At 41.0% G+C, this 27,994-nt stretch overlaps 1 protein-coding gene across 1 annotated transcript in view; it reads right to left on the bottom strand.

Moving 5' to 3' along the window:
- The window catches only part of LOC124797979, a 225,771-nt gene that overhangs the window by 74,879 nt on the left and 122,898 nt on the right, over nt 1-27,994 (bottom strand). The window contains exon 8 of the mRNA XM_047261158.1: nt 1,278-1,426. Within this exon, the coding sequence (XP_047117114.1) occupies nt 1,278-1,426 (149 nt within the window). The remainder of the gene's footprint in view (nt 1-1,277; nt 1,427-27,994) is intronic.

Raw genomic sequence — 27,994 nt, 5'->3', positions numbered from 1 at the left:
CATTAGTGTGAAAAGTGGCTTCGTTGCAAAAAATTAAGCGAAAAATTAAGTGATCAACAGTGCCATCCCCATCCTCATTCAGTTGTTGCAATTACGAACAAAACTCAAAACGCTTTTTTTTGTTGTCATCATTAAGCTTCTGCACTAGCTCCAATTTGAATGGTTTCATAGACAGCTTCTGTTGCACGACTTTTCACACTGTCATTGGAGCCATTTCGAGTTCCTTGTTGGTGGCTTCTTACCGTACTTGGTTCTAAACATCCGTTGAACAGCTATAGCACATTTGTTTTTGTCGAACTCCAACACACTGAAAGCTCCCTCTGCACCTGGACTCGCCATGTTTGTGACTAGAGGTGACTATCAGCAAATTACCAAACTACACTGTGGCAGTATACATGAAAAAAAACTTTCTGGGTTTCTCTTCAAAATGACATATGTATGATATCTGTACAATGTTTGGTTCTTGTGCAATAAATAATTGAAAGTGGTCCCTGACTTTATGTAAACCATGTATGTCTGATACACAGTACAAGCAATGTCAACACATTTTTTGATGAAGCCAGAAACACTACAAGCAGCAGATTAAGGTGGAGTTCACTTGCTTCTCAATAGTTTTTGTACAGGACCAGATGATAGTGATTGCATTTCTTTTCATTAGTGTGTTGATGATATGCTTCAACTGTCTGACAACAAAAATATTGCATTAAACCTTTCAGTTTTGAGACTACTTTATAAAATACTCAGAAACATTATCAGTTCAGTTAACTAAATAATGGCAATAATAAATAATGATATTATCCAATATGATAGACTCTTGACAGTGTTTCAGTAAATTTCACAGATAAAGTTATCATTATGTCATTGAACTCATCGAATCAAACAGAATTGTCACACATTCATTTTATCATGGTGATGGAAACACTGACAGTATAACATTTTCTTGAAATGGTTGTGGCAATGTTTCTATTGCTAAACAGTGGATGAAAACAAATACTGTCATGAGAGACCAATCTTTGTGATAGTTTCCTCTCAGATCATCCAATTATGAGATTCAGATTTCACAGTGTGTATGACAATGATTTAATTGCTTTCCTCTTATGCTCAGTAATATGTCCAGTTTAGTTAACAAATAAAATTTTTTATGACTAAATACTATTTTAAATTGCTAGCAAGTCTTCAGCTGAATGATCCCTTATGGCTTACATTTAAATACACCCTTGTAGCAGACAAACATACACTTTATGCTGGAAATTTGTTTTGTTCATTTTTGTACTCACACTTCAGCAAGTGTTTCAACTTCTGTTGGAGTAAGTTGCAATCCTAATGGATCCAAACCCCGAGCAAAGTTTGCCTTTGAGATACATTGTTGATTGTGGCGATCAAAGTTCCTCAGAAATTCTATAATTCTCATCCGATTTTTGACAACCTGCAGATAGAAAAAAAGTCAGATTACCAACAATTACTTCCTATTGTTGCCAAAATAGTTTACGTATTTTCTACTATTTGTATCCTTACATTTCAGAACAACCTCCCTTTGCTTTGAATTCAAGAAAGTGCTGCCAATGAGAAAAGTTTGTTGACAAAAGCTGGCATTAAAATATGCATTACTGTTATTGCAGAATAGCATAACATATTGCCTAGTGTGATGAGAGTTGATTCACCTATACGCACATAAACATTATCACCTGTGGACTGGCCTACTTTATGTTCCTGTTTGTCAGTATATATTATCTCAACATACACATAATTGCAGTACAAGATGCAGAAAGTTTTTGTGTCCATATTTTGAATGACTACATTCAATACTCCTGGAATACACCAGTGTATCTACTATTCAGTGCAAAGGCAGGTTGATGCTTGTATCACTGCTGAAAGTGGATATTTTTATAATTTCAAATAAGAAAAAGTTTCATGTATGCTCTGTTCCTGAGTGTTTCACATGTTTAATGTTTAATGAAGAGTTATAGAAAAAAAGCTGTAAAATGAAAATAAATTGTTTCTAGACACATGCTCCTACAATATATTTCCTTCTTCTACATGTTAGCTAATTATTTGAAAGTCATTTGCTGCTGCTGAACTTCCAGGCAGGTGGTCCTATCAGGATGTCAAGTGAGTGATGGAGGCCTCAGGACAGAAGCCAACCCTTTAACAGACACCCACTCACTCAATGATCTGCTGATTCAATGCCCCACCTGGCTCGATGGCCAGTATTTGTATGTGCCAGTGAGGGTACATTATTGAGTGGCCATCATGTATGTCATACATGCCATATGCCAAAGCATCTCCGGTTACAGTACCTTCATTGGTCGTCAACTGCACATGCATGCTGTAGCTCCTAAGTGAGTGGCTGCCTAATGCTCCACTAGCATGCTGTGGCAAGTGGTACTCTAACAGCAATGAGCCCTTGACTTTGACTCTCACCATTCCACTACTCATCTCTTAGATGAATTTGGCCCTTTGACATTTCACAGTTCAGTTCAGGAACATTTTATCGAGTCTTGGACTCACATTATTTACAGAAGTACATTCACAACTTAACAGATAAGCTAGTTCCCATCACTTCCTCGTAAGTGGCAGAACTATTGGTATAGGGCTGCAGGTGGAAGGTCTGTAGAGATAGGATGTGTTGAATCTATGCTTGAGATAGCAACATACAGCATCTGTTATTAGCAAAATGGGACTGACATGGAGGTTCATCATGTGGTGAGTCAGTGCTGATATTCAATGTAGTATTATTATCCTATATTCCCAAGTAGTTGTTCCATCAAAATCTCTCATCTGAGTGGGTAACATTTGGTCCACAGAGGAAAGAAGTGTTGAGCTGGGAAAGTGCCCAGGTAAAATTTTCAAAATGAAGACTGGGAAGGTAGAATAGTGAATATGAGGTATTTCAGGATGTCTTTCTGGTATTGGTGGCAGGCAGCCAACAAGAGGGACCAGATATATCACAATGGATCCCATTTATTATTAGGCCATGTCCTTGTGGTTCTAACCATTATGTGTCACTTAACCATCTCTGGTTGTAGCATGTGCAGATGACATTTACTGGGTCTGCCATCAAGAGGAGCCATCTTGAGCCTATTCTTTGGAAATATTCATTTTCATTTGCTGAGGACACTCATAACATGAGTTTCCCTGCATGCAACAGAGTGAGCTTGCATATCCCTGAGATAACATGTATTAGTTTGGAAGGCATACAGTGACTCAGTGGGCCCAAAACTGAGGCAACTCCAAGGCAGAAAATAATGCATGGGACATCCTGTCAGATGTGGCTAGTGGGATGTCATGCACTTTAAAATGTTCAAATTTCTTCAGGGAGCACCCCCCCCCCCCCCCCCCCTCCCCTTGCCAACAACTTGGAGTGGATGACATAGCACTTGAACGCCCCCTCTTTACATGAAATGAAAAGTACATAAATCTGTTATATACAAAGAAGTGTCAATGAAACTGGTATAGGCATGTGTATTCAAATACAGACGTATGGAAACAGGCAGAAAACAGCACTGCAGTTGGCAATGGCTATATAAGACAACAAGTGTCTGGCTCAGTTGTTAGACCAGTTACTGCTGCTAAAATGGCAGGTTATCAAGATTTAAGTGAGTTTGAACATAGTCATTATAGTCAGCACACGAGCAATTGAACACGGCATCTCTGAGGTAATGATGAAGTGGGGATTTTCCCATATGGCCGTTTCACGAGTATATCATGAATCTCAAGAATCCAGCAAAACATCAAATCTCCAACATTGCTGCGGCCTGAAAAAGATCCTGCAAGAACAGGATCAACAACGGTGGTAGAGAATCGTTCAACATGACAAAGTACAACCCTTCCACAAATTGCTGAGGATTTCAATGCTGGGCAATCAACAAGTGTTAGCATGTGAACCATTCAACGAAACATAATCAATATGGGCTTTCAGAAATAAAGGCCCACTCGTGTTCCCCTGACAACTTCACGACACAAAGTTTTATGCCTCATCTGGGCCCAACAACACCAACATTGGACTGTTGATGACCGGAAACATGTTGTCTGGTCAGACAAGTCTCATTTCAAAGAGCATTATTGAGCATATCTGGGATGTCTTGCAACATGCTGTTCAGAAGAGGTCTCCACCCCCTTCTGTAATAAATATAATACCGTAGTCTCAAAATACTGCAACAACAAGGATACGATCAGTGCCAACAGTCATCATGGATACTCAAGGTTCTTTTGCCGTTTGTTTGTACAATAACAAGACCCATTTTCAATGCAGCAGCATCTTGCCATTTCCATGGGTCCTACATTGCACCACTTATATTTAAAACAATGGCAAAGGTTCCCTAAATAACAGCTTCTCAATAAATGTCTCCTTTCAACACTGTGTCTGCCTGCAGCACTACAGCCTTCCTTCAGCTGCATACACAGATCCAGAGCCTCTGTGGAACTGACTCTGCTGTACAGCACATATTCCTTCCTGAAAACCTAACAGGTGGCCTCTGGCATCCCTTTGCCCATACAAGCTATCTACATGCACACTACCAAGCAAGCTGACACAGTGGTTAGCACATCAGACTCACATTCATGACGACGATGGTTAAAATCCCTATCTGGCCATCCAGATTTACATTTTTTGTGATTTTCCCTAGATCATTACTAACAAATGTCGGGATAGGTCCTTCAAAAAGGGCACAGCTGATATCCATCCCATCCTTTCATAATCCGAACTTGTGCTCCATTTCTAATGACCATGCTATTGATGGGATGTTAAACTCTTAATCAGCCTTCCTTCCTTCCTTCTTTCTTCATGCACAATGGCAACCAATTTTGTGGATTGGCCAAAAAACTATTTGTAACACTGATGTTCCCTACCAGACTAAATCAAACATATGAAGTTTTACTATCATCACTTTACATACTATAATGGACCACCATGTGATGGTTAAGTTGAAGCAACCACAATGACAATTCATTCAAACTGTTGGATCTTACCTTTCTCCCCTTCAACTTTCCTCCTCCTCCCCCCCCCCCCCCTCATTTTTTTGAGGAAGTCATCGGTACCTGCGGCAGAGCTTCCCAGGAACCATCAAATAGTGGGACTCGTCCCACATGCACCACAGTAGTGTAAGTCCAATGTTGTAACTTCACATTGGCCAGAAAGATCATTTCAATTTTCAATCACCTGATAAGGCCCCCGCCCTGGTGTTTTCTCTCTCTCTCTCTCCCCCCCCCCCCCCCCCCCCCTTTTTTTTTTTTTTTTTTTTTTTTTTTTTTTTTTAAAAAAACATACAGGTTAGTCAACATCATGATTGCCTAACATAGTATTTGTCTTTTTATGTGCCTTTCTGCTGCTCTATAGCTTTTGTATGTGGTTGTTAACCCTGACACCATGTGCCCATCAACCTTTTAGCAAAATTACCCCAAGAATTTACACAGTTCCAAACAGCAAGGCATCCCTTGCCCATAAACATACTCATACAGTGATAGTCCCCTACTTTTATGTACTGTTGAGTAATAGACTGCTACAGTAGCAGAAGATTCCTTTTAGCAAAATTACCCCAAGAATTTACACAGTTCCAAACAGGAAGGCATCCCTTGCCCATAAACATACTCATACAGTGATAGTCCCCTACTTTTATGTACTGCTGAGTAATAGACTGCTACAGCAGACAGTAGCAGAAGATTCCAGTCACTACAGTGACTATTCATGCAAGAACTTAACATTTTCTTTATGGTTCTGTGCACCCGTTCAGTCCTTCTATTCACCTGTCTATGTAATGCACTCGTCCAGGTCTTCCGAATCCGTAAAAGTCAACACAACAGTTTCATTAGCTCAGACGCAAAATTAGTATTCTAATCAGTTATCACAGCCCAATGTGCCAAACTTCAGAATACAACAGTTAACCACTGCCTGAACTCCCATCTCCACTTGTCGATTCTGCACACCAGTCAAATAAATAACATGAGAAGTGATCATTTATAGCCAAAATATACTGATCCCGTGTTGCTGTCTGTGCAGAGGGTCCAGGAATAGCTATACCAATCATTTGGAATGGTTTATTGGCCTCTGTTAATAATATGGAATGAAGTTCACTTATGATTAAGTTCATCCTTTGAAACACATGGTATGCTGTTTTTCACATAGTGTTACATGTCCTGCTTCCACTTTTCCTACCGATAATTCTTCAGAATGCATTTTCTGGTAGTTCAATGACTTTCACACCTGCTAAGATAGAACCATGGGCCTACCTTAACACCTTATCATGTAAACACACCACCACAACTATAAGCCATCCGCATTTTCTTTGCACAACATGCTTTTCATCAGCTCAAAACTCAGCTTGTGTCATCAACTACTAAAAGTCTTTGCCAGTGGCCGCAGCCTTTGGTCGCTCATCTGTAGAAATGCCAACACGATCTGTGTAGTCCCTCTATGATTCAGTAAGCCAGCATTACTATGCATTTTCTTGGGATGGAGTTTCTAAATCATACTCACTAAGACATAAATCCCATTGTGTCAAGCAGATAGTTGGATCTTTAAGACCCAGCAGCCATTTTAATGCTGCATGATCTATTATAACTTTGAAGTGCCTACTACACTCCTGGAAATGGAAAAAAGAACACATTGACACCGGTGTGTCAGACCCACCATACTTGCTCCGGACACTGCGAGAGGGCTGTACAATCAATGATCACACGCACGGCACAGCGGACACACCAGGAACCGCGGTGTTGGCCGTCGAATGGCGCTAGCTGCGCAGCATTTGTGCACCGCCGCCGTCAGTGTCAGCCAGTTTGCATACGGAGCTCCATCGCAGTCTTTAACACTGGTAGCATGCCGCGACAGCGTGGACGTGAACCGTATGTGCAGTTGATGGACTTTGAGCGAGGGCGTATAGTGGGCATGCGGGAGGCCGGGTGGACGTACCGCCGAATTGCTCAACACGTGGGGCGTGAGGTCTCCACAGTCCATCGATGTTGTCGCCAGTGGTCGGCGGAAGGTGCACGTGCCCGTCGACCTGGGACCGGACCGCAGCGACGCACGGATGCACGCCAAGACCGTAGGATCCTACGCAGTGCCGTAGGGGACCGCACCGCCACTTCCCAGCAAATTAGGGACACTGTTGCTCCTGGGGTATCGGCGAGGACCATTCGCAACCGTCTCCATGAAGCTGGGCTACGGTCCCGCACACTGTTAGGTCGTCTTCCGCTCACGCCCCAACATCGTGCAGCCCGCCTCCAGTGGTGTCGTGACAGGCGTGAATGGAGGGACGAATGGAGACGTGTCGTCTTCAGCGATGAGAGTCGCTTCTGACTTGGTGCCAATGATGGTCGTATGCGTGTTTGGCGCCGTGCAGGTGAGCGCCACAATCAGGACTGCATACGACCGAGGCACACAGGGCCAACACCCGGCATCATGGTGTGGGGAGCGATCTCCTACACTGGCCGTACACCACTGGTGATCGTCGAGGGGACACTGAATAGTGCACGGTACATCCAAACCGTCATCGAACCCATCGTTCTACCATTCCTAGATCGGCAAGGGAACTTGCTGTTCCAACAGGACAATGCACGTCCACATGTATCCCGTGCCACCCAACGTGCTCTAGAAGGTGTAAGTCAACTACCCTGGCCAGCAAGATCTCCGGATCTGTCCCCCATTGAGCATGTTTGGGACTGGATGAAGCGTCGTCTCACGCGGTCTGCACGTCCAGCACGAACGCTGGTCCAACTGAGGCGCCAGGTGGAAATGGCATGGCAAGCCGTTCCACAGGACTACATCCAGCATCTCTACAATCGTCTCCATGGGAGAATAGCAGCCTGCATTGCTGCAAAAGGTGGATATACACTGTACTAGTGCCGACATTGTGCATGCTCTGTTGCCTGTGTCTATGTGCCTGTGGTTCTGTCAGTGTGATCATGTGATGTATCTGACCCCAGGAATGTGTCAATAAAGTTTCCCCTTCCTGGGACAATGAATTCACGGTGTTCTTATTTCAATTTCCAGGAGTGTATATAGATAACAACAGAAATATGTGATACCGCAACTCAGGCTAGGCCTCTCTTTTCCTGTGGTTGAGTAATTCTTTTCTGTTTTATTCAGTTTCCTAGAAGAATAAGCAGTCAGGTGCTCTGCCCCATATATTTCCTGACTTAAGCACACCCTAAGGCATGTTTTCTGGTTTAATATGAATTGTTTTGATAATCCAGAAAAGTGAGGACAGTACCAGAGTTCAACAAGTCTTTTAATCACACATATACATCTACATCAACATGGATACTCAGCAAATCACATTCAAGTGCCTGGCAGAGGGTTCATCAAACCACCTTCACAATTCTCTATTATTCCAATCTCATATAGCGCACGGAAAGAATGAACACCTATAAGTTTCCATACGAGCTCTGATTTCCCTTATTTTATTGTAGTGATCATTCCTCCCTATGTAGTTCGCTGTCAACAAAATATTTTCGCATTCAGAGAAGAAAGTTGGTGATTGAAATTTCGTGAGAAGATTCTGCCGCAACAAAAAACACCTTTCTTCTAATGATTTTCATCCCAAATCCTGTATCATTTCTGTCACACTCTCTCCCAAATTTCGCAATAATACAAAATGTGCTGCCTTTCTTTGAACTTTTTTGATGTACTCCATCAGTCCTATCTGGTAAGGAAACCACGCCGCACAGCAGTATTCTAAAAGAGGACAGACAAGCATAGTGTAGGCAGTCTCCTTAAGAGATCTGTTACATTTTCTAAGAATACTACCAATAAAACACAGTCCTTACCCACAACATTTTCTATGTGTTCCTTCAGATTTAAGTTGTTCGTAATTGTAATACCTAGGTATTTAGTTGAATTTACAGCTTTTGGATTAGACTAATTTATCGTGTAACTGAAGTTTAATGAGTTCCTTTTAGCACTCATGTGGATGACCTCACACTTTTCGTTATTTAGGGTCACCTGCCACTTTTCGCACCATTCAGATGTTGTTGTGGTTGTTGTTGTTGTTGTTGTGGTCTTCAGTCCTGAGACTGGTTTGATGCAGCTCTCCATGCTACTCTATCCTGTGCAAACTTCATCTCCCAGTACCTACTGCAACCTACATCCTTCTGAATCTGCTTAGTTTATGCATCTCTTGGTCTCCCTCTATGATTTTTACCCTCCACGCTGCCCTCCAATACTAAGTTGGTGATCCCTTGATGCCTCAGAACATGTCCTATCAATCAATCCCTTCTTCTAGTCAAGTTGTGCCACAAATTCCTCTTCTCCTCAATTCTATTCAGTATCTCCTCATTAGTTACATGATCTACCCATCTGATCTTCAGCATTCTTCTGTAGCACCACATTTCAAAAGCTTCTATTCTCTTCTTGTCTAAACTATTTATCGTCCATGTTTCACTTTTTGGCTACACTCTGTACAAATACTTTCAGAAAAGTCTTCCTGACACTTAAATCTATACTCGATGTTAACAAATTTCTCTTCTTCAGAAACGCTTGCCTTGCCGTTGCCAGTCTATAGTTTATATCCTCTCTACTTTGACCATAATCAGTTATTTTGCTCCCCAAATAGCAAAACTCCTTTACTACTTTAAGTGTCTCATTTCCTCATCTGATTCCCTCAGCATTGCCCGACTTAATTTGACTACATTCCATTATCCTTGTTTTGCTTTTGTTGATGTTCATCTTATATCCTCCTTTCAAGACACTGTCTATTCCGTTCAACTGCTCTTCCAGGTTCATGTTGTCTCTGACAGAATTACAATGTCATTGGCAAACCTCAAAGTTTTTATTTCCTCTCCATGGATTTTAATACCTACTCCAAATTATTCTTTTGTTTCCTTTACTGCTTGCTCAATATACAGATTGAATAACATCAGAGATAGGCTACAACCCTGTCTCATTCCCTTTCCAACCACTGCTTCCCTTTCAAGCCCCTTGACTCTTTATAACTGCCTTCTGGTTTCTGTACAAGTTGTAAATAGCCTTTTGCTCCCAGTATTTTACCTCTGCCACCTTCAGAATTTGAAAGAGAGTATTCCAATCAACATTTTCAAAAGCTTTCTCCAAGTCTACAAATGCTAGTAACATAGGTTTGCCTTTCCTTAATCTTTCTTCTAAGATAAGTCATAGGGTCAGTACTGCCTCACGTGTTCCAATATTTTTATGGAATCCCAACTGATCTTCCCCGAGGTCGGCTTCTACCAGTTTTTCCATTCATCTGCACAGAATTCACGTTAGTATTCTGCAGCCGTGACTTATTAAACTGATAGTTCAGTAATTTTCACAGCTGTCAACACCTGCTTTCTTTGGGATTGGAATTATTATATTCTTCTTGAAGTCCGAGGGTATTTCGCCTGTCTCATACAACTTGCTCACCAGATGGCAGAGTTTTGTCAGGACTGGCTCTCCCAAGGCTGCCAGTAGTTCTAATGGAATGTTGTCTACTCCCGGGGCCTTGTTTCGACTTAGGTCTTTCAGTGCTCTGTCAAACTCTTCAAGCAGTATCATATCTCCCATTTCATCTTCATCTACCTCCTCTTCCATTTCCATAATATTGTCCTCAAGTACATCGCCCTTGTATAGACCATCTATCTACTCCTTCCACCTTTCTGCTTTGCCTTCTTTGCTTAGAACTGGGTTTCTATCTGAGTTCTTGATATTCATACAAGTGGCTCTCTTTTCTCCAAAGGTCTCTTTAATTTTCCTGTAGGCAGTATCTATCTTACCCCTAGTGATATATGCCTCTACATCCTTACATTTGTCCTCTAGCCATGCCTGCTTAGCCTTTTTGCACTTCCTGTCGATCTCATTTTTGAGACGTTTGTATTCCTTTTTGTCTGCTTCACTTACTGCATTTTCATATTTTCTCCTTTCTTCAATTAAATTCAAAATATCTTCTGTTACCCAAGGATTTATACTAGCCCTCGTCTTTTTACCTACCTGATCCTCTGCTGCCTTCACTACTTCATCCCTCAAAGCTACCCATTCTTTTTCTACTGTATTTCTTTCCCCCATTCCTGTCAATCGTTCCCTTATGCTCTCCCTGAAACACTGTACAACCTCTGATTTAGTCAGTTTATCCACGTCCCATCTCCTTAAATTGCCACCTTTTTGCACTTTCTTCAGTTTTAATCCACATATGCCCCTGGAAATGTCCTACAATTTAAAACCTGGTTCCTAAATTTCTGTCTTATCATTATATAAGATATCTGAAGCCTTCCAGTATCTCCAGGCTTCTTCCATGTATACAACCTCCTTTTGTGATTCTTGAACCAAGTGTTAGCTATGATTAAGTTATGCTCTGTGCAAAATTCTATCAGGCGGCTTCCTCTTTCATTTCTTACTCCCATTACATATTCACCTACTACGTTTCCTTCTCTTCCTTTTCCTACTGTCAAATTTCAGTCACCCATGACTATTAAATTTTTGTCTCCCTCCACTATCTGAATAATTTCTTTCATGTCATCATCATACACTTCATCGATCGCATCATCTGCAGAGCTAGTTGGTATATAAACTTGTACGACTGTAGTAGGATTGGGCTTCGTGTCTATCTTGGCCACAATAATGCATCACTGAGGTGCGCAAGCCTCCCCACCAATGGCAAGGTCCATGGTTCATAGGGTGGGGGGGATCATTCAGATATCTTTTCTAAATCATTTTGCAGTTTGTTTTGATCTTCTGATGACTTTATTAGTCAATAAACAATAGCATCATCTGCAAACAACCGAAGATGGCTGCTCAGATTGTCTCCAAAATCATTTATATCGATAAGGAACAGCAAAGTGCCTGTAACACTACCTTGGGGATCACCAGAAATAATTTCTGTTTTACTCGATGACTTTCCATCAATTATTATGAACTGTGACCTCTCTGACAGGAAATCACAAATCCAGTCACATAACTGAGACGGTATTCCATAAGCACGTAATTTCACTACAAGCCACTTGTGTGGTACAGTGTCAAAAGCCTTCTGGAAATCCAGAAATACGGAATCAATCTGAAATCCCTTGTCAACAGCACTCAACACTTCATGTGAATACAGAGCTAGCTGTGTTTCAAAGGAATGATGTTTTCTAAACCCATGTTGACTGTGTGTCAATAGACCGTTTTCTTCAAGGTAATTCATAACGATCAAACACAATATATGTTCTAAAATCCTGCTGCATATCGACGTTAATGATATAGGCCTGTAATTTAGTGGATTACTCCTACTACCTTTCTTGAATATTGGTGTGACCTGTGCAACTTTCCAGTCTTTGGGTATGGATCTTTTGTCAAGTGAGCAGTTTTATATGATTGTTAAGTTGGAGCTAATGCATCAGCATACTCCAAAAGGAACCAAATTGGTATAGAGTTTGAACCAGAAGACTTGCTTTTATTAAGTGATTTAAGTTGCTTCACTACTCCAAGGATATTTACTTCTATGTTACTCATGTTGGCAGCTGTTCTTGATTCGAATTCTGGAATATTTACTTCGTCTTCTTTTGTGAAGGCATATCGGAAGGCTGTATTTAGTAACTCTGCTTTGGCAGCATTGTCTTTGATAGTATCTCCACTGCTAATGTGCAGAGGACGCATTGATTGTTTCTTGCCACTAATATACTTCACATATGACCAGAATCTCTTTGGATTTTCTGCCAGGTTTCAAGACAAAGTTTCGTTGTGGAAACTCTTATAGGCATCTCGTACTGAAGTCCGTGCTAAATTTCAAGTTTCTGTAAAAGATCGCCAATCTTGGGGATTTTGTGTCTGTTTAAATTTGACATGTTTGTTTCGTTGTTTCTGCAACAGTGTTCTAACCGGTTTTGTGTACCAAGGAGGATCAGCTTCATCATTTGTTAATTTATTTGGTATAAATCTCTCAATTGCTGCTGATACTATTTCTTTGAATTTAAGCCACATCTGGTCTACACTTATATTATTAATTTGGAATGAGTGGAGATTGTGTCTTAGAAAGGTGTCAAGTGAATTTTTTCTGCTTTTTTGAAGAGGTATATTTTTTGCTTATTTTTCGATTATTTGGGGATTACAATATTCAATCTTGCTACGACAACCCTGAATCGGTTTTGATGCTCGTTATTAAGTCAGGATTATTTGTTGCTAAGATGTCAAGTGTGTTTTCACAACTGTTTACTATTTGCGGGGCTTCATGAACTAACTGCTCAAAATAATTTTCAGAGAATGCGTTTAGCACAATTTCGGATGATATTTTATGTGTACCTCCAGAATTAAACATGTATTTTCGCCAACATATTGTGGGTAAATTAAAGTCACCAACAACTATTATCGTATGAGTCGGGTATGTGTTTGAAATCAAACTCAAGTTGAACCTTTCAGCAACTGTATCATCTGAATTGAGAGGTCGGTAAAAGGATCCAATTACTATTTTACTCCAGTTGCCAATAATGACCTCTGCCCATACTAACTTTCTCCTCCTTATGTGAAAATACTCAGGGAAAAATGATCATCATAATAAAATAAGAGAAATCAGAGCTCACAAGGAAAGATTGAAATGTTTGTTTTCTCCGTGCAGTATTAGAGAGTGGGATGGTAAAGAAATAGTCAAAAGATGGTTGATGAACCCTCTGACAGGCACTTATGGTCTGAGCAGGCCTGCCAGGTGTTGTGCGAGAGGGTACGTGGGTGCCCCTATGTTGCTGACAATAGGACACATCCCTTCCTTATGTTTCATAGGGAGGCCGTATATTCTTGGAGCTACTGTGGAGTGCTGTCAGAGTCTCTTGATATCCTTCCCCTAAATTGCATCATTTTTCAGTAGGGTGGCAGTGCTTAGTTGTATCCTGTTGGTTGGGTCCATCTTGATCTTCTGGTATGCCGAGTCGTCAAGTAGTGGGAGCATCTTCTGTTCATAGTCCCATTTGTTGAGAACGACTGTGGTGTTTCCTTTGTCGGCAAGCAGGACAACAGTCTCTTTGTATTCCCTGAGGACCCAAAATGCCACTCTTTCTTCCTGTGAAATGTTGCTGGTGGTTGGTTTCACCTTGTAGAGAATCTGACATGTTTCCCTCCTGACTTCTTCAGCCTTGTCCTCAGTTAAGCCCCGGTCCACCTGTTCCACTGCGGAGATGATCTCAGTGGAGGGGAGGTGAGGTGAGCTGGCGTTGGTGCAAAGTTGAGTCCCTTTTCAAGTATGGAAGTATGCTAGAAGATTCAGTCCACCATATCAGCGTGAAATTTGGTCCCAAGTTGACACAACTTTTCCGGCACGTACTTACATCCACCTACTTTGTCTTCAATGGCTAATACTATGAACATACTGATGGTGTGGCTATGGGGAGCCCTCTCTCAGCAGAGGTAGCCAACATATTTATGGAGAGTTTCGAAGAGGAGGCACTACAAGCAGCCGAACGGAAACCTGGGTGTTTCTTCCGATATGTGGACGACACGTTTGTCACCTGGCCCCATGGACCTGATCATCTGCAGACGTTTTTAGAACATCTAAATTCCATCCACGACAACATATGGTTCACCATGGAAATCGAGATGGAAGGGAAATTACCCTGTCTTGATGTACTTGTAGAGCAATGATCATATGGCACACTGGGTCATAGCGTGTACCACAAGCCTACACATGCGGACTTATATTTACATGCCTCGAGTTGCCACCATCCTCCACAACTCAATGGGATGCTCAATACTGCTCACTGGACATACTTGATATTGGATGAACAAAACCTGTACAAAGAACTCAAAACACCTAGAAAATGTGTTCAGCAAGAACAGGTACAGCAGTAGACAGATCCAGACAGCCTTCAGATGACGGAAATGCAGCAGAAACCAAGATGAAGAACAGTCTAAAGATGAGGAACCAGGTCTTGCCTTTCTACCATATGCAGGCAACGTGACGTGAGAAACTGGGAGACTGCTAAAACCGCACAAAATTGACATGGTCTACCAACCACCATCCAAGATTTGTGCCTTACTGGGGACAGTAAAAGATGGACTTGGCCTCAAAGAGTGGGCATATATAGTATTCCATGTGGTTGCAGCAAATCCTACATCAGTCAAACAATCTGAACAGTTGAAGACCGCTGCAAAGAACACCAATTCCACACGCACCTAGGCCAGCCCAACAAATCAGCACTGGAAGAACAATGCTTGCAAACTGAACACAACACGAAATACAAAGAGACCAAGATTCTGGCCCCTACCAGCTTCTACAAGGACAGCATCTTCAAGGAGGCCATTGAAATTCACGTAACAGACAATTTCATATACTGAGACACAGGTTTACAACTGAGCAAGGCATGGAAACCCTTACTTATCTCCATCAAGGAGTCATGCCTCAAGCAAACACAAGATCCTTCCACAACGGCTGCTGGGGATGCTCCACGGGATTTTGCATCTTCCACCACCCGGCGCGACGCAGGGGATGGCATGGACCGGGGTCATCGCCCACAAATGGATTGTCGGCGGCCACAATCAGAGCATCGGCACTCACAATCGGAACGTCAGCTGCTGCAATCGGACTGACAGCACAGGGAACTGAAGCCAGACTGACGGACATAAATAACACTGACAATGAGCAGACAGAGCATTCCATCAGAACCACCTGATGATGGTGGAAAGGTTATTTGCTGAAATATCGTGGGACTTCAACAATAGCATCCAACTGAACACCCGAGAGCCCTGGAAACATAAGCCAACTTGATGTAGGTTTCTCGGGTCTCCAGCCGGGTTATAGCATTGATATCTCGCGACTTTTCGGGAAGTGTCATACTACCCATCTTCTGGCAAAGTGTCGAGATTCGTGGAGAGTGGGCTATTTATATGCGCGGTCACCCCCCTCCACTGGATCTCCGGTGCCTGCTGTAGACCAGCGGCGTGCGCGCAGTGGTGGGGATGGCAGTCGCCCCCAGCGGCCACGTTCGGTTCTCGGTGTAAGCCTTCTGTCTGCGTCCGCGGCGGAGGACATTGACAGGCGTGCTCCTGACGGATTGCCGCTATCGCAGGGTTCCATGCTGCACTGAGTTGACCAGATTGTTGTGAATCCTTATTTCTATGGATTCTTTGATAATGCTTCCCCAGAAGCCAGATGCTCAGCACATTACCTTCGTGTTTTCAAAGTTGAAGGTGTGTTCTTCATTTATGCTGTGTTCTGCTATGGCTGATTTTTCTGTGTGACCCAGTCGCACACATCTGATATGTCCTTTGTAGTGTTCAGATATGCAGCGCTGTGTTTGCCCAATGTATTGTTTTCCACACTCGCATGGTATGCTGTATACTCCTGGTGTGTTAAGGTTCAGTGCATCTGTGGCAGAACCTAGGAGCTCCCTCATCTTCGGTGGTGGTCGTAGAATGGTTTTGATACTGTATTTGCCCAGAAGTCGTGCAATTTTGGCTGAGAGCGGACCCACGTCTGGAAGGAACACGAGTCGTTCGTCTTCTTCTTCATCGTCATCATCTTCTTCTGGGGTTCTCACTGCTTCCTTCCTCCTTTTAAGCGCCCTGTTGATCTGCATTTCACTGTAGCCATTTTCGTGAAAGATTTCCCTCAGGTGTTGCAGCTCAGATGGTAGGCTGTCTTTGTCACAGATGGCGCGCGCCCTATGTACCAGGGTGGTCAGTACTGTTTGTCTTTGTGCTGGATGGTGGCAGCTTGTTGCATGAAGGTATAGGTCTGTGTGTGTCTTCTTCCTATGTACTGCATGGCCTAGCGAACCATCTGCCTTCCTCTTAATTAAAATATCAAGGAAGGGGAGGCATCCATTTTCCTCCATTTCCATTGTAAATTTGATGTTCAGATGGATGCTGTTGAGGTGTCCAAGACCATCTAGTGCCTGTTTGCCATGTCCCCACATGACCAAAGTGTCATCGATATAGCGGAAGAAGTGCTTTGGTTTCTGTCTGGCAGTTTGAAGGGCCACCTCCTCAAAATGTTCCCTATACAAGTTTGCAATCGCAGGAGCCAATGGGGAGCCCATGGCCACACCGTCGATCTGCTCGAAGAATTCCCCATTGCACTGAAAGTAGGTAGTTGTTAGTGCGTGTTCGAAGAGGCTGACCCGAGAAACCTTCATCAATAGTTTACGCCGGGAAAGCCAACAGTCACATATAAGCCAACTTGACATTTTCATATAGAGAGTCTGCTATCATCTGTAATGCATAATTTTCATAGTTTAGATGTTCAAGAAGCTCTATAATGTGTGACTTCTAGTTCAGATTCTTATACATACAAATCCCCAAGATTTAGAATATTCTGCTTTGTTTATTGGTTTTTCCCTCAAATATTATTCTTAACCTTAGAAGCACACACAAGGGTCACTCTGACCCAGGAGTTTTTCGTTTATTAATATGCATGTGCCACTGCACGTATGCAGCCCACTGCCACCAACATAAATTCAGCATTGAGTGAAACCTAGTAGATGACGGCCATTCGAAGTTGAGAGACACTGTTGTTTAATTAGTTTGACAGAAATATTTTTTAATGGTCATTGTGACCCTCTTGCACTCATTGTGTAACTGTTCTGTCACTGAGTGTGAAGTTCATTTATGTGAAAATGGCACATAGGAATGAAATTTTACTAACAGAAGCTGCCATGTGGGAAGCATTGTAGAAGAACATAATTTTAAATGTGACATAAGTGACTTTTGTGATGGAAGTGATTCTGAAACTTATGCTTCCCCAGCAGTTATGGACAATGGTAAAACTCCCCTGTCTACCAAATCTTCAAAGAGCAATGAAGAAAATACGGTCATCCATAGTAAGAGTGGTTATTGTTGGAACACAGTTGTTCCTAATTGTTCAGGCCTGCCAGCTGCCAATAACACTGTGGTCCGTATTCCAAGAGTGTTGAAATAACGAAATATATAATACCTCGAAATATTCATGTAATATGTGCAATTTGTAAAATGAATAGCATCTTCATCTAATAAACTGCAAATAAAGTCTTTAGGTCCAGATGACTTTCAGATTTCTTCACTGAAAAGTTTATGTACCAGTTTTTACCTAGTCTCGAATTTTGAATTTATTAATACTAATATTGATTGAAAAAGTACAACATGAGAGAGGTGAAATACAATGAGTTCAGTACATGAGAGTCCAATTTCATTATAAAATATGTTACTTTCTGGCAAAAATAATTGTGAGTCATGGTGACTCTGGTGTACCTTTTGAATAATGATTTTAGAGATGCACACTACTAGGGTTAATAGCATGGAGAGCTCTTTTGTACTGTAAAATTGCTTATATTGTGTTTTTCTATGTTTTGTGACAGTCCAATTACAGAGACACTTTTGTTAAAGATGAGTTTTACACGACCTAGCAAGGACTCACTCCTGATGTCCAGCAGCCTCTGGGTTGTGGCACTACAGTGATCGACAATAATGTTGCACCAGCTATTTGGTTTCCATAGTGATGTCCGCTGGTGCCATTACACAACTAGTTAATAATTTTCAAGAAAATTTTATGAACTTTTTTTTTAGTGTTGAAGGTTTTCCAGGCTTGATTATAATATTTGCACTGTCAGAAAATATGACTATTTCTTCTCGGGTGGCAGATGAGTTACATACAGATGTCCCATGTGCTTACAAGAGAAAGATCAGATTAGAGATACTTTTTATTCCATAGATCCACAGTAAGGAGGGCCTCAACTATATATAACTTGTCATAAAACAAGAATGTGTAGCACATATTCAGAAAAAACATGCTAATATTATTTACACAGATCCAGCTTAAAATGGTCCTCATGGAACTCTGAAATATATTTTCATTCATTGGGAAGTAAGAAAGTTATCACCACCATCAAATGTATACATTTAACGCAAATAATTTGGCAGTAACAACTTGCCAAATAATAAAGGCAATGAGTCACTGGTAGACAGACAAACAAGACTGGAAACTCCACTAGCTTTTGTGGACAAATACTTTCTCAAGCATGTGTGCGCATACACACACACACACACACACACACACACACACACACACACACACACACACACACACACACACACCTGTACAGCTGCAGTGCGATAGAACATTCTACTAGCTGTGTGTGTGTGTGTGTGTGTGTGTGTGTGTGTGGATGGGTGGGTGGGCATTTGACTTTTTGTGTGTATGTGTACTCTGGATTGAGAAAGGGTTCATCCACAAGCTATCAAAGTTTTCAGTCTTGTTTGTGTGCCTGTCAACGACTCAGCACCTCTAATATTTGGTGAGTTGTTACCTTTACACCAAAATTATTTACATTTGGCTAGAATGTTCCATACCATATGTGTACATACAGAGGTAGATAAGATATAAATCTTGAGATAATGCAGCCATGCAACATGAACAGAATGCAATATGCATCACTTATTTATATTGATCACATTACTACAATAAGGAAGTGCAAGTCAAATCTTATGTCCACACTCATGACATTTGATATTATTAATTGTATTGTAATGGCAGGTTGCCTGGGTGTTGTGATGGGTTGTTGTGATGGCAGACTGAGGTCAGGATGACCATGAACCACCACCCCACGGTGAGGGTGAGCAGTGAGTGTGTGATAAGACACCCAGTGAGCTGCCAGAAAAACAGCTCTGACCAACTATACAATTATCATTCAGTATACATCAGTAGTTGTGACATCTCTCCAAAAGACAGCAAGTACTTGCAGGGTGTCGGTAGTACATGCTCACTGAGGTAGGTGCTGGCCAGCACATGGCTCACAGCTGCAGGCAGGTGACAGCCAAGAGAAACAGTGATTCAGTACCAGTTGCTTCACGTCCATGGGTGTAACCCTGAAATTTGCCCCACACGTGACCTGTGGGTGGTGCTAAGAAGGCAACAAAACTGGCAGCCAGACAATCTTTCTAGATTTCCTGGCTATTTGAGAAGTACATAATCGAGAGTAAATGACTCACAATCACATCAAAAGCCCTTCTCGGGGCCAAACATCTAGGAAACTTGGAACAAGTATTAAAATATGCCAACTGAATATTGAGGGCATTAGTAAAACCAAATGCAAAATTCTTCAAAAGTTATTGATTATGCACAACATTGACATGGTTTCCCTACAGGAAACCCACACAGATAACGAAGATCAACTACATTCCAGAGGAAAAATACCAGGATATGACATCATTGGCGCAACATACCACCATGCCTATGGAGTAGCCACATACATCAAAAATAAAGTAGAGAATGCTCACCTGCTATCCACCTCCACAAATGGCAAGATGCACTCTGTGATAATCAAAATAGATGAACTGGTCATAAGTAACATTTACAAACGACCAGGACCCGTATGGCCAGCAGATGTGCTCCAATCATACTGCTTTCATCCAAACCAAAGTTGTGCAGACCAAGTCCTGGCCCTTACAACACCTATGGAAGTGGGCTTCCAAAAGAAACTAAAAGCATCTGTGCCCCTCATTGACTTGGCAGCAGCCTATGATACCATCTGGAGAAAAGGCCTGCTTTATAAACTGGTGAAAATAACCCCTCAAAAAGTGACAAAGCTCATTCGTAACATGATTGGTAACAGAGGATTCCAGGTCATCATGGGAAACAAAGTCAGTAGCCAGAAATTCCTTCAAAATGGCTTACCTCAAGGCTCAGTATTAGCCCCACTGCTTTTCAGCCTATACATTGCTGACATGCCAGAAACAGCTTGTAAGAAATTTGGCTACGCTAATGACTGGGCAACAAGCAGCTCCGATTTTGATACAATTAAGAAACTCTGACATTCGATCTGTCTGTCCTGGCAGCATACTTCCATAAATGGAGGCTTAGGCCTAATGCCACAAAGACAGAAGTAACTTGCTTCCATCTCAATAACAGAGAAGCCAACAGAGCCCTGTAAGTATACTTTGATGACACACGTCTCAGCCACAACAAGGAGCCAAGGTACCAGGGGGTCACGTTAGACAGAATCTTCTCATTTAAATTACCCTTACAAAAACAGCTGCCAATGTAAGAACAAGAAACAACCTCATCCATAAACTCTGCAGAACCACCTGGAGATCAACAGCAACAACCCTGAGGACATCTGCACTGAGCCTAGTATACTCTGTGGTGAAGTACTGTGCACCAGTATGGCTAAACAGTAGCCATGTGAACAAAACCGATGTTGAACTCAACAACACCATGTGCATTATTTCAGGAACTGTTAGGTCTATACCTAACATATGGCTACCTGTCCTGAGCCGTACGGCACTCCCAAAAACGTGAAGAGAAGCAGCCTTCGTCAGGGAATACAATAAGATTGAAGCAAACGCTGAACTACCAGTACACATCACTGTACCTGATGTGAGAATCAAGAAGCTTCATTCAAGACATCCTCCCCTCTCTCTCGACAGCCTCACTGGGGCCGACATCAACTCTTGGAGAAGATAATGGCTCCAAAATGCCCCAACAAATTGTCACCTAATACCTTGTATTACTGAGGCAGTTCCTTTGTTTGATCATCCCCGCAAGATCTGGTCAACTCTGAACCAACTAAGAACCAGGCATGGAAGATGTACCGACTCACTCTTCAACACATCAGAGAAGAATGCAGTGCCAGAGCATTCAGTAAGAACTTTGAAGAATTCCTCATGGCATCCCAAAAATCGACTGAATATATACGAGGACTAGATGTTTGTCTGTGAATATATGTAATGTAGAATAATGTTATCCAGTACTGAAATGTAGTTTAATGCCATACGCAAAATAAATAAAAGTAAAGTACCAGTAACACCCCAAGACCACTGACTTCACAGAGTCAGCACACTGCATCACCCATACCGTCCATTTGCCCCTAGCAGCCTCAGAAGTAGGTGGCCTAGGCGAGCAAAATGCGTACAGAAGAAGCAACCATCAGCAGTGTTGTCTGCCCACAGGAACAGTGCAAGCAACAGGTAGTTTGCCTGCAGAAGTGGAAGCAGATGAGTGGCTGCAAGCCACCAGACATGAAGGAAAGGCCACCAAGATGCCCTTTTGATACAGAGCACCAAGTCCACAAATTCAACTTTGCATGAGCACAGCAATGGAGCTAGTAGCATCTCGGTCAGTGGGAGATGTTTAGATCCATGTAACTTGTACCTTAATAGATGCAAAGACTGTGGAGTGTTATAGATCCCTCCTCATAGCTGGATAATGGCAGACTGAAGTGCTAACTGAAAATTAGAAATATTTATATGGGCCTGGCTCATGCTTGTTCTGTTATAGCACCAGCTTCTTCCATTTAAGTCACCGTAGAACCACAACCTGAGCATGAGGTTAATTAGGCCACCTGACCAGTGCTCACTCCATCTTTCTGCTGTGTCCTACTTTGGCGTTCTGATCACCTGACTTGGCGACAACATGCAGTACCTGGCTCGGAGCCCGGACAGCAGTTCTCGCCATACTGGCATGCAGTGTTGCATAACTTTTTCAGTTGGCTTGACCTGCTTCTGCAGCCAGCTGCATTAGCAAAGGGAGATATCTTGATTTTCCCTGTTAAATACTATAGTTTACACATCAACAGGATCTACTAGTAAATCTGTTGGCCACAAAGAAATCCTTTAGGCTCCTTTTAGCAGCAAAACCGTGAAAATGCGTTCCTGAATAACTGACACCTTTGACAACCAAAGTAAGTGACTTTTAATCTTGAAGCACATTATTCTTAGTTCTAATATTGAGTCCATGGACTAAGCTATTGATCTGAGCAAGAGATTTATTATTCGTGACAAATTTCATGAAGCAGTTGTTTGTATTACCAATTCCTTGAACAGGCTTCTGCAAGATATTCCAGAGTTTACACAACAAATAATTGACATTACAGATATAGTAAATTTTATAGTTCTTATAAGCTCCAACAAAAATGATGCAATATGAAATTAAGGAATGGAAGTAAGTGAAGTTTTCTGGCTTTTTTTATTATTGTATCAGCAAAGTCTAATAACAAAAAAAAAAAAGTTTAAGCATTTTAGCAGTTCTGTGGTCTGCTCCTCCCAATTTAATTTATAATCAAGTTGTAATTCCATTAATTTACATTATCAGCCTCCTCTATCTGCTTGTCGTCATATTTTCGACATATGAGGGCGAATCCTCTTACATGCTCTGAACTGCATATTGTGTCTCTTTTCAAAGAATTGGCTAGGAACCATTTATTAAAGGACATGAATATTTCATTGACTGCTCTCTCTAAAACTACATTTCATTTGATAATAGTTTACTGTTTAAAAAATCTACTCACCAGCAGCAGTAGAGTGCGGACATAAAAGAAGGTTATAATTATGCAAGCTTTTAGAGCCAGAGGTTCCTTGTAACCTTCTTTTACGTGCATGTTCTGCTGCCACTTGGTGAGTAGATTTTTTATCTATGCAATTACAATTATATTGTCAAAAATTGATTGTTTTCATTGTTATAGTTTTATTGTTTGTATCATCTGCAAAAAAGATTAACATCTAGTGATGTTACTGATGTAAGGACCTTAATACATGCAAGAAAAAGTAAGTACCCCAAGACGGAATGCTGTGAGGTATCACATGCAATTAGTCCCTAGTATAATGATGACTGACAGCTTAATTCAGAATTCTTTCCTGAAGATATGCACTGTTTCCTTCCAGTATTTCCTACTCTCTCTAAGGACTTAGCCTTCATCTTTGTCTCTCCAGTCCTCAATACAGGTAAGTTCACTTCTACCTGGAATCTGATAACCTGCCCCTCTTTTCCAGCCATCACCAGCCTAAAGTGTTTTCAATGTTTCTTTTGGCAATAACTTGCAATCTCACCCTCTGAAGGTAGTACCGGCCCAGTCATTAACTCCCCTTGCAATTTTACTAATCTGTGAACTATAGAACATATAATAAAAATCATAATAACTGAAGCATGCTCCCTCAAATTAATTACGATTTTAAGAAGTGTTGTACTATGGTCAAAAATAAGGTAAAAGCTACAGTGCCATAAATTAAATGTGCAACACCCTCTATACTGCATTCAGTGGCATCAGAGCAGAATACATGCATAGTGAATGGCTGTAGTTTTAGTGTTCCATTTTTCATGGTCATCAGCAATCAGATGGTGCTCACTCTGTTTTTACTTTACAGACAGTAACTGTGCTGTGTTTAGAGGTGGACAGAGTATGCAACATTCACTCTAATGTACAGCCATGCCCCACTCACAAGTACGTACTCCCACTGAACAACTCCAGCCATTTGAACAGGTCATGTTATGGGCCTGCAGGAAGCAAGGTGGACATATCAATGGATTTCTGCACATGTTGGGCACAATGTGTAAATTATGTGTCACCACTTTCAACAGTAGTCGGGGGAACGTCTCCAGACCTGTAGACCAGGTTCTGGATGTCTACACAGTATGAAATCTGAGCACCTGTTGCACTTGCTGTGTCATCAGAGACCACTGAGAACAGTCTGTCTGAAGCAGAATTATGATCATGTGGTACCTCTGGCCACGCTACCTCTTATACAACACCTCTGAGCATAGTTACCCTTGTTTCATAAAAGAGTTGACCAGAGAGTGGACTGGTGCTCTATTATCTTCAGTGATGAGAGTAAGTTCTGTCTGTATGTGAGTGATGGATGTAGACATGTATGGTGTAGACCTGGTGAGTTGCGTACTCCAGAGTACATTCACAAATGACACACATGTTCCCTCCCAGGCTTCATAACATGGTGGGGGCATCAGTTACAACTCACCAGTCACAACTGGTGTTTCTGCAAGGTAAAGTATCCAGTGCTCGTTACATTGCACAGGTTGCCATGCTGGTGCTATTGCCATTTCTTTGACAGGAAGGTGATGTGCTTTTTATGCATGACATTGCATGTGCACATATGGCTGCTGTGATGCAACAAGCTCTTCGTGGTGTACAACATCTGCACTGCTCAGCAAGATGACCAGATCCCTCTCCAACTGAACACATTTAGGACATGATAAAGCAGAAGCCTAATCATTGCCCGAGGCCCCGAAGAACCTTTGTTGAATTGCAACAAAATGCTCAAGGTACTTGGGGCAATCTATGGGAGGATGCCATCTGGCAACTTTATGACCATTTGTGTGCAAAAATACACACCAGTGTAGCCACCAATGGGAGGTACACCATGTATTGATGCAACTAATTGGGCACTTTTACTATGACCTTTTTCATTTGGTCTGAATTTGTTGTCATACAAGTCTACAATGATGAACTATCTGTCACCTCACTTGTCACCTAAACAATCTAGTCCTTGAGGATGCTGCATTTTTATGACAATATATACGGAACATTTTATAAAATGGGAGGAGGGACAAACCAAACCAGAAAATACCTCTGATAGAGATGGTGACACTTTCAAATCTTTTGTGTCTAAATTCATTGAGTACTTCTTCACAACAGCAGCAAACATTGCACCCACTTGAAAACAGTCAGACACAGATACATTACATTGATTTGTGCAGACACTACAAATGCCATCAACACACATTAGTTGCAAAATAAAGCTCCTAGGGGGATTACAAAATTGATCAAGTTCCTAAAATGTAGGTATTCTGCTGGCTATGATGGTGTTTCTAGCCGAATATCACAATCTTGTGCTTGCTTGATAGAATTATGTCTAACTATCTTTGTAATTAGTTCTTGATACAGAGTGTATTTCCTGCCATACTTAAATATGCTGGAGTGACACCCACCTGTAAAACCAGATATGAGCACTGATTTAAATTAGGAAAACTTCCCTAACTGCCTCTAAGTTTGGCTTTCTTAAAAGATTCTCTAAATATGGATTTTTGCTTGATTTTCATAGGTTAATAACTGATGCAATTGTAAATTATAAATTTAAGTTAAAATAAATGAACAATTAATTTGTGATTTAAATTTATTGAAGCTCTGAATCTGTTCCTGCTGGTTTGCAACCATCACTAATCATTTTCTTTTGGTACTTACTGAGATGACATGAACAGAAAGGATATAAAAACCATTTTTTAATTTGTTTGGTGGCTTAATCACTAGCCTTTAAAGTATATACTGTCATTTCTGGGGTTTTTTTTCATTTTTTAAGAGAAACAGTTATCATCATTTGTTAACTTTCTTTGCATTTCTTTAATTAATATAGTTTTAGAGTATGAATCATTCTTGCAGACATTGTATACCACACTGAATTTATCTTGAGTACCACTTTTTATCCAGTTGTTTGATTTCTTTCATTCCCTCAGCACTGAGGTTTTGACATTTTGATGCATACAGTGTTCACTATTGATTAAATCCCTATTCATAAGCATGGAAAAAATGGGTCTAAAAGCTACTTACTGGCAATCAATAAAAAGCAAATACCAGAATGACAGTAAAAGTGATGACTGACGATATAGATTGCAGCTAACAATAATGATTTTACAGACCAATGTGATCAGATGTTTTCACTGAGAACTGAATGCACAGAGAGTCAGGTGACTCCAGTTGTCACTCACAGCTGTCCAGAGGGTGTGAATGTGGTTACAGTTGTTTACAATGATGGCTAAAGATACACTAAATGTTAGATTGAAGTACCCATGTGTGAATGTGATTAAAACTACTTTTCAAAAGCTGTGAAATGCAAATAGTTTTGTATGAACGGGCTTGATTTTTATGTATGTAGCTGATAACATAATTTTCTGCACAATATATTTTTAACTTCCACAAAAATATATAGCTGAATACATGTTTAAGGGCTATATTCAAATGTTTTTTTAATTACTAGACATTACCACACTTTTCCAGTACAACATAATGCAAACAGCCACTAAAATATGGCATTTTCCTTCTTCTTCATGTTTTTCTAAGGCAATTTTTATGTCAAGTTTTGTAGTGCCAACAATACATGTACATGTACTTGATTAGTTATGTATTAATTACATTTGGAACAACTTAATCCACAACAGTATACTAGCCTATTTCAAATGATGAAAATATTAATTAGTCTATTGAGTACATAAGTAAATGATATAAATAATCCTTATTTTAACTTTGACATACCCCCTGAGATGACATTTGGGATAACAATAAAAGTATGATAGACTGCCTTCCCTCAAAAGAATGAATAGATAATTATCTCCATCAACTAACACACTAAAGAGTGGTTTTAGCTGAAAGAGAGAATACATGGTGCAACTTGCAGAACTTTTGACTAGTTTCATTTGAAAAACAAAAAAAGAGCAACTCAGTCAATATGCAAATCTACTATGGACTGTGTCAACTGTTTTCATTTCATTGCTCCCACAAACTGGTTTCACTTGAAAGAAATGAATGAATGAATAATAATCGTGCCAAATGTAAAACTACAACTGACTGAACTGAATGTATTCAGTTGGTTGCTCTCACAAACTAGTATCACTCAAAAGAATGAATGAATAATTTAACAGACACCTAAAGCTACAACTGAAAGAACCAGTTGTTTCTCAGCAAACTAGATCACTTGTTTTCATTCACTTGCTCCCTTCATTACATTTTTGGCCACTGTAGTGTATTTTACAGATATAATTGAATTTTTATTCTCCTCTTTCCCCTATGCTTCAAATTTGTGTCATGAACAACTGCGTTAATGGTCTTGGACAGGTCTATTAATGTACTAATTACAAAATCATCCTTGTTAAGTAGCTGAAAGAACTAATTTTGCTACTCACTTAAGTATGCTTGTATGTCTGATAGTACTGAAACCAAATTATGCTTCTCTAAGAAGGCTGCATTTTCTGTTATTTCCAGTGTGGAAATAATAATGAAAAATTGAAGACAGGCAAGCATTCTTCTGCACACAAATAATGGTGGTACACAGGCATAGTTAAAATATAAGAAAATTGCACTAATCTTCAAGCTTTTCCTCTCTTCGTCTAGCTGTTACACCACTGCCTTTCATCCTGATGGCTGTGATCTGTGGCAAAGTAAACAGAAAGCTGTCACTGAATACTGATGCAATAAGCTGTAAGGAGGTTGTGCTGACATGATGGAAGGCTCCACTGGCACTTGAGCAAGTCTTGTCATAATAGCCCTATTGCCTGCAGCTTTCGGGGTCTAGAATATAGTTATAACAGCAAAATGCAGGGGTCAGGTTGTCACATTGGTGACGTGGGTTAACACACAT

The sequence above is a fragment of the Schistocerca piceifrons genome, chromosome 1, assembly GCF_021461385.2.
Source record: "Schistocerca piceifrons isolate TAMUIC-IGC-003096 chromosome 1, iqSchPice1.1, whole genome shotgun sequence".
NCBI lineage: Eukaryota > Metazoa > Arthropoda > Insecta > Orthoptera > Acrididae > Schistocerca > Schistocerca piceifrons.
Note: the sequence above shows the minus strand (reverse complement) of the source record. Positions and strands in the feature narration are given on the sequence as shown.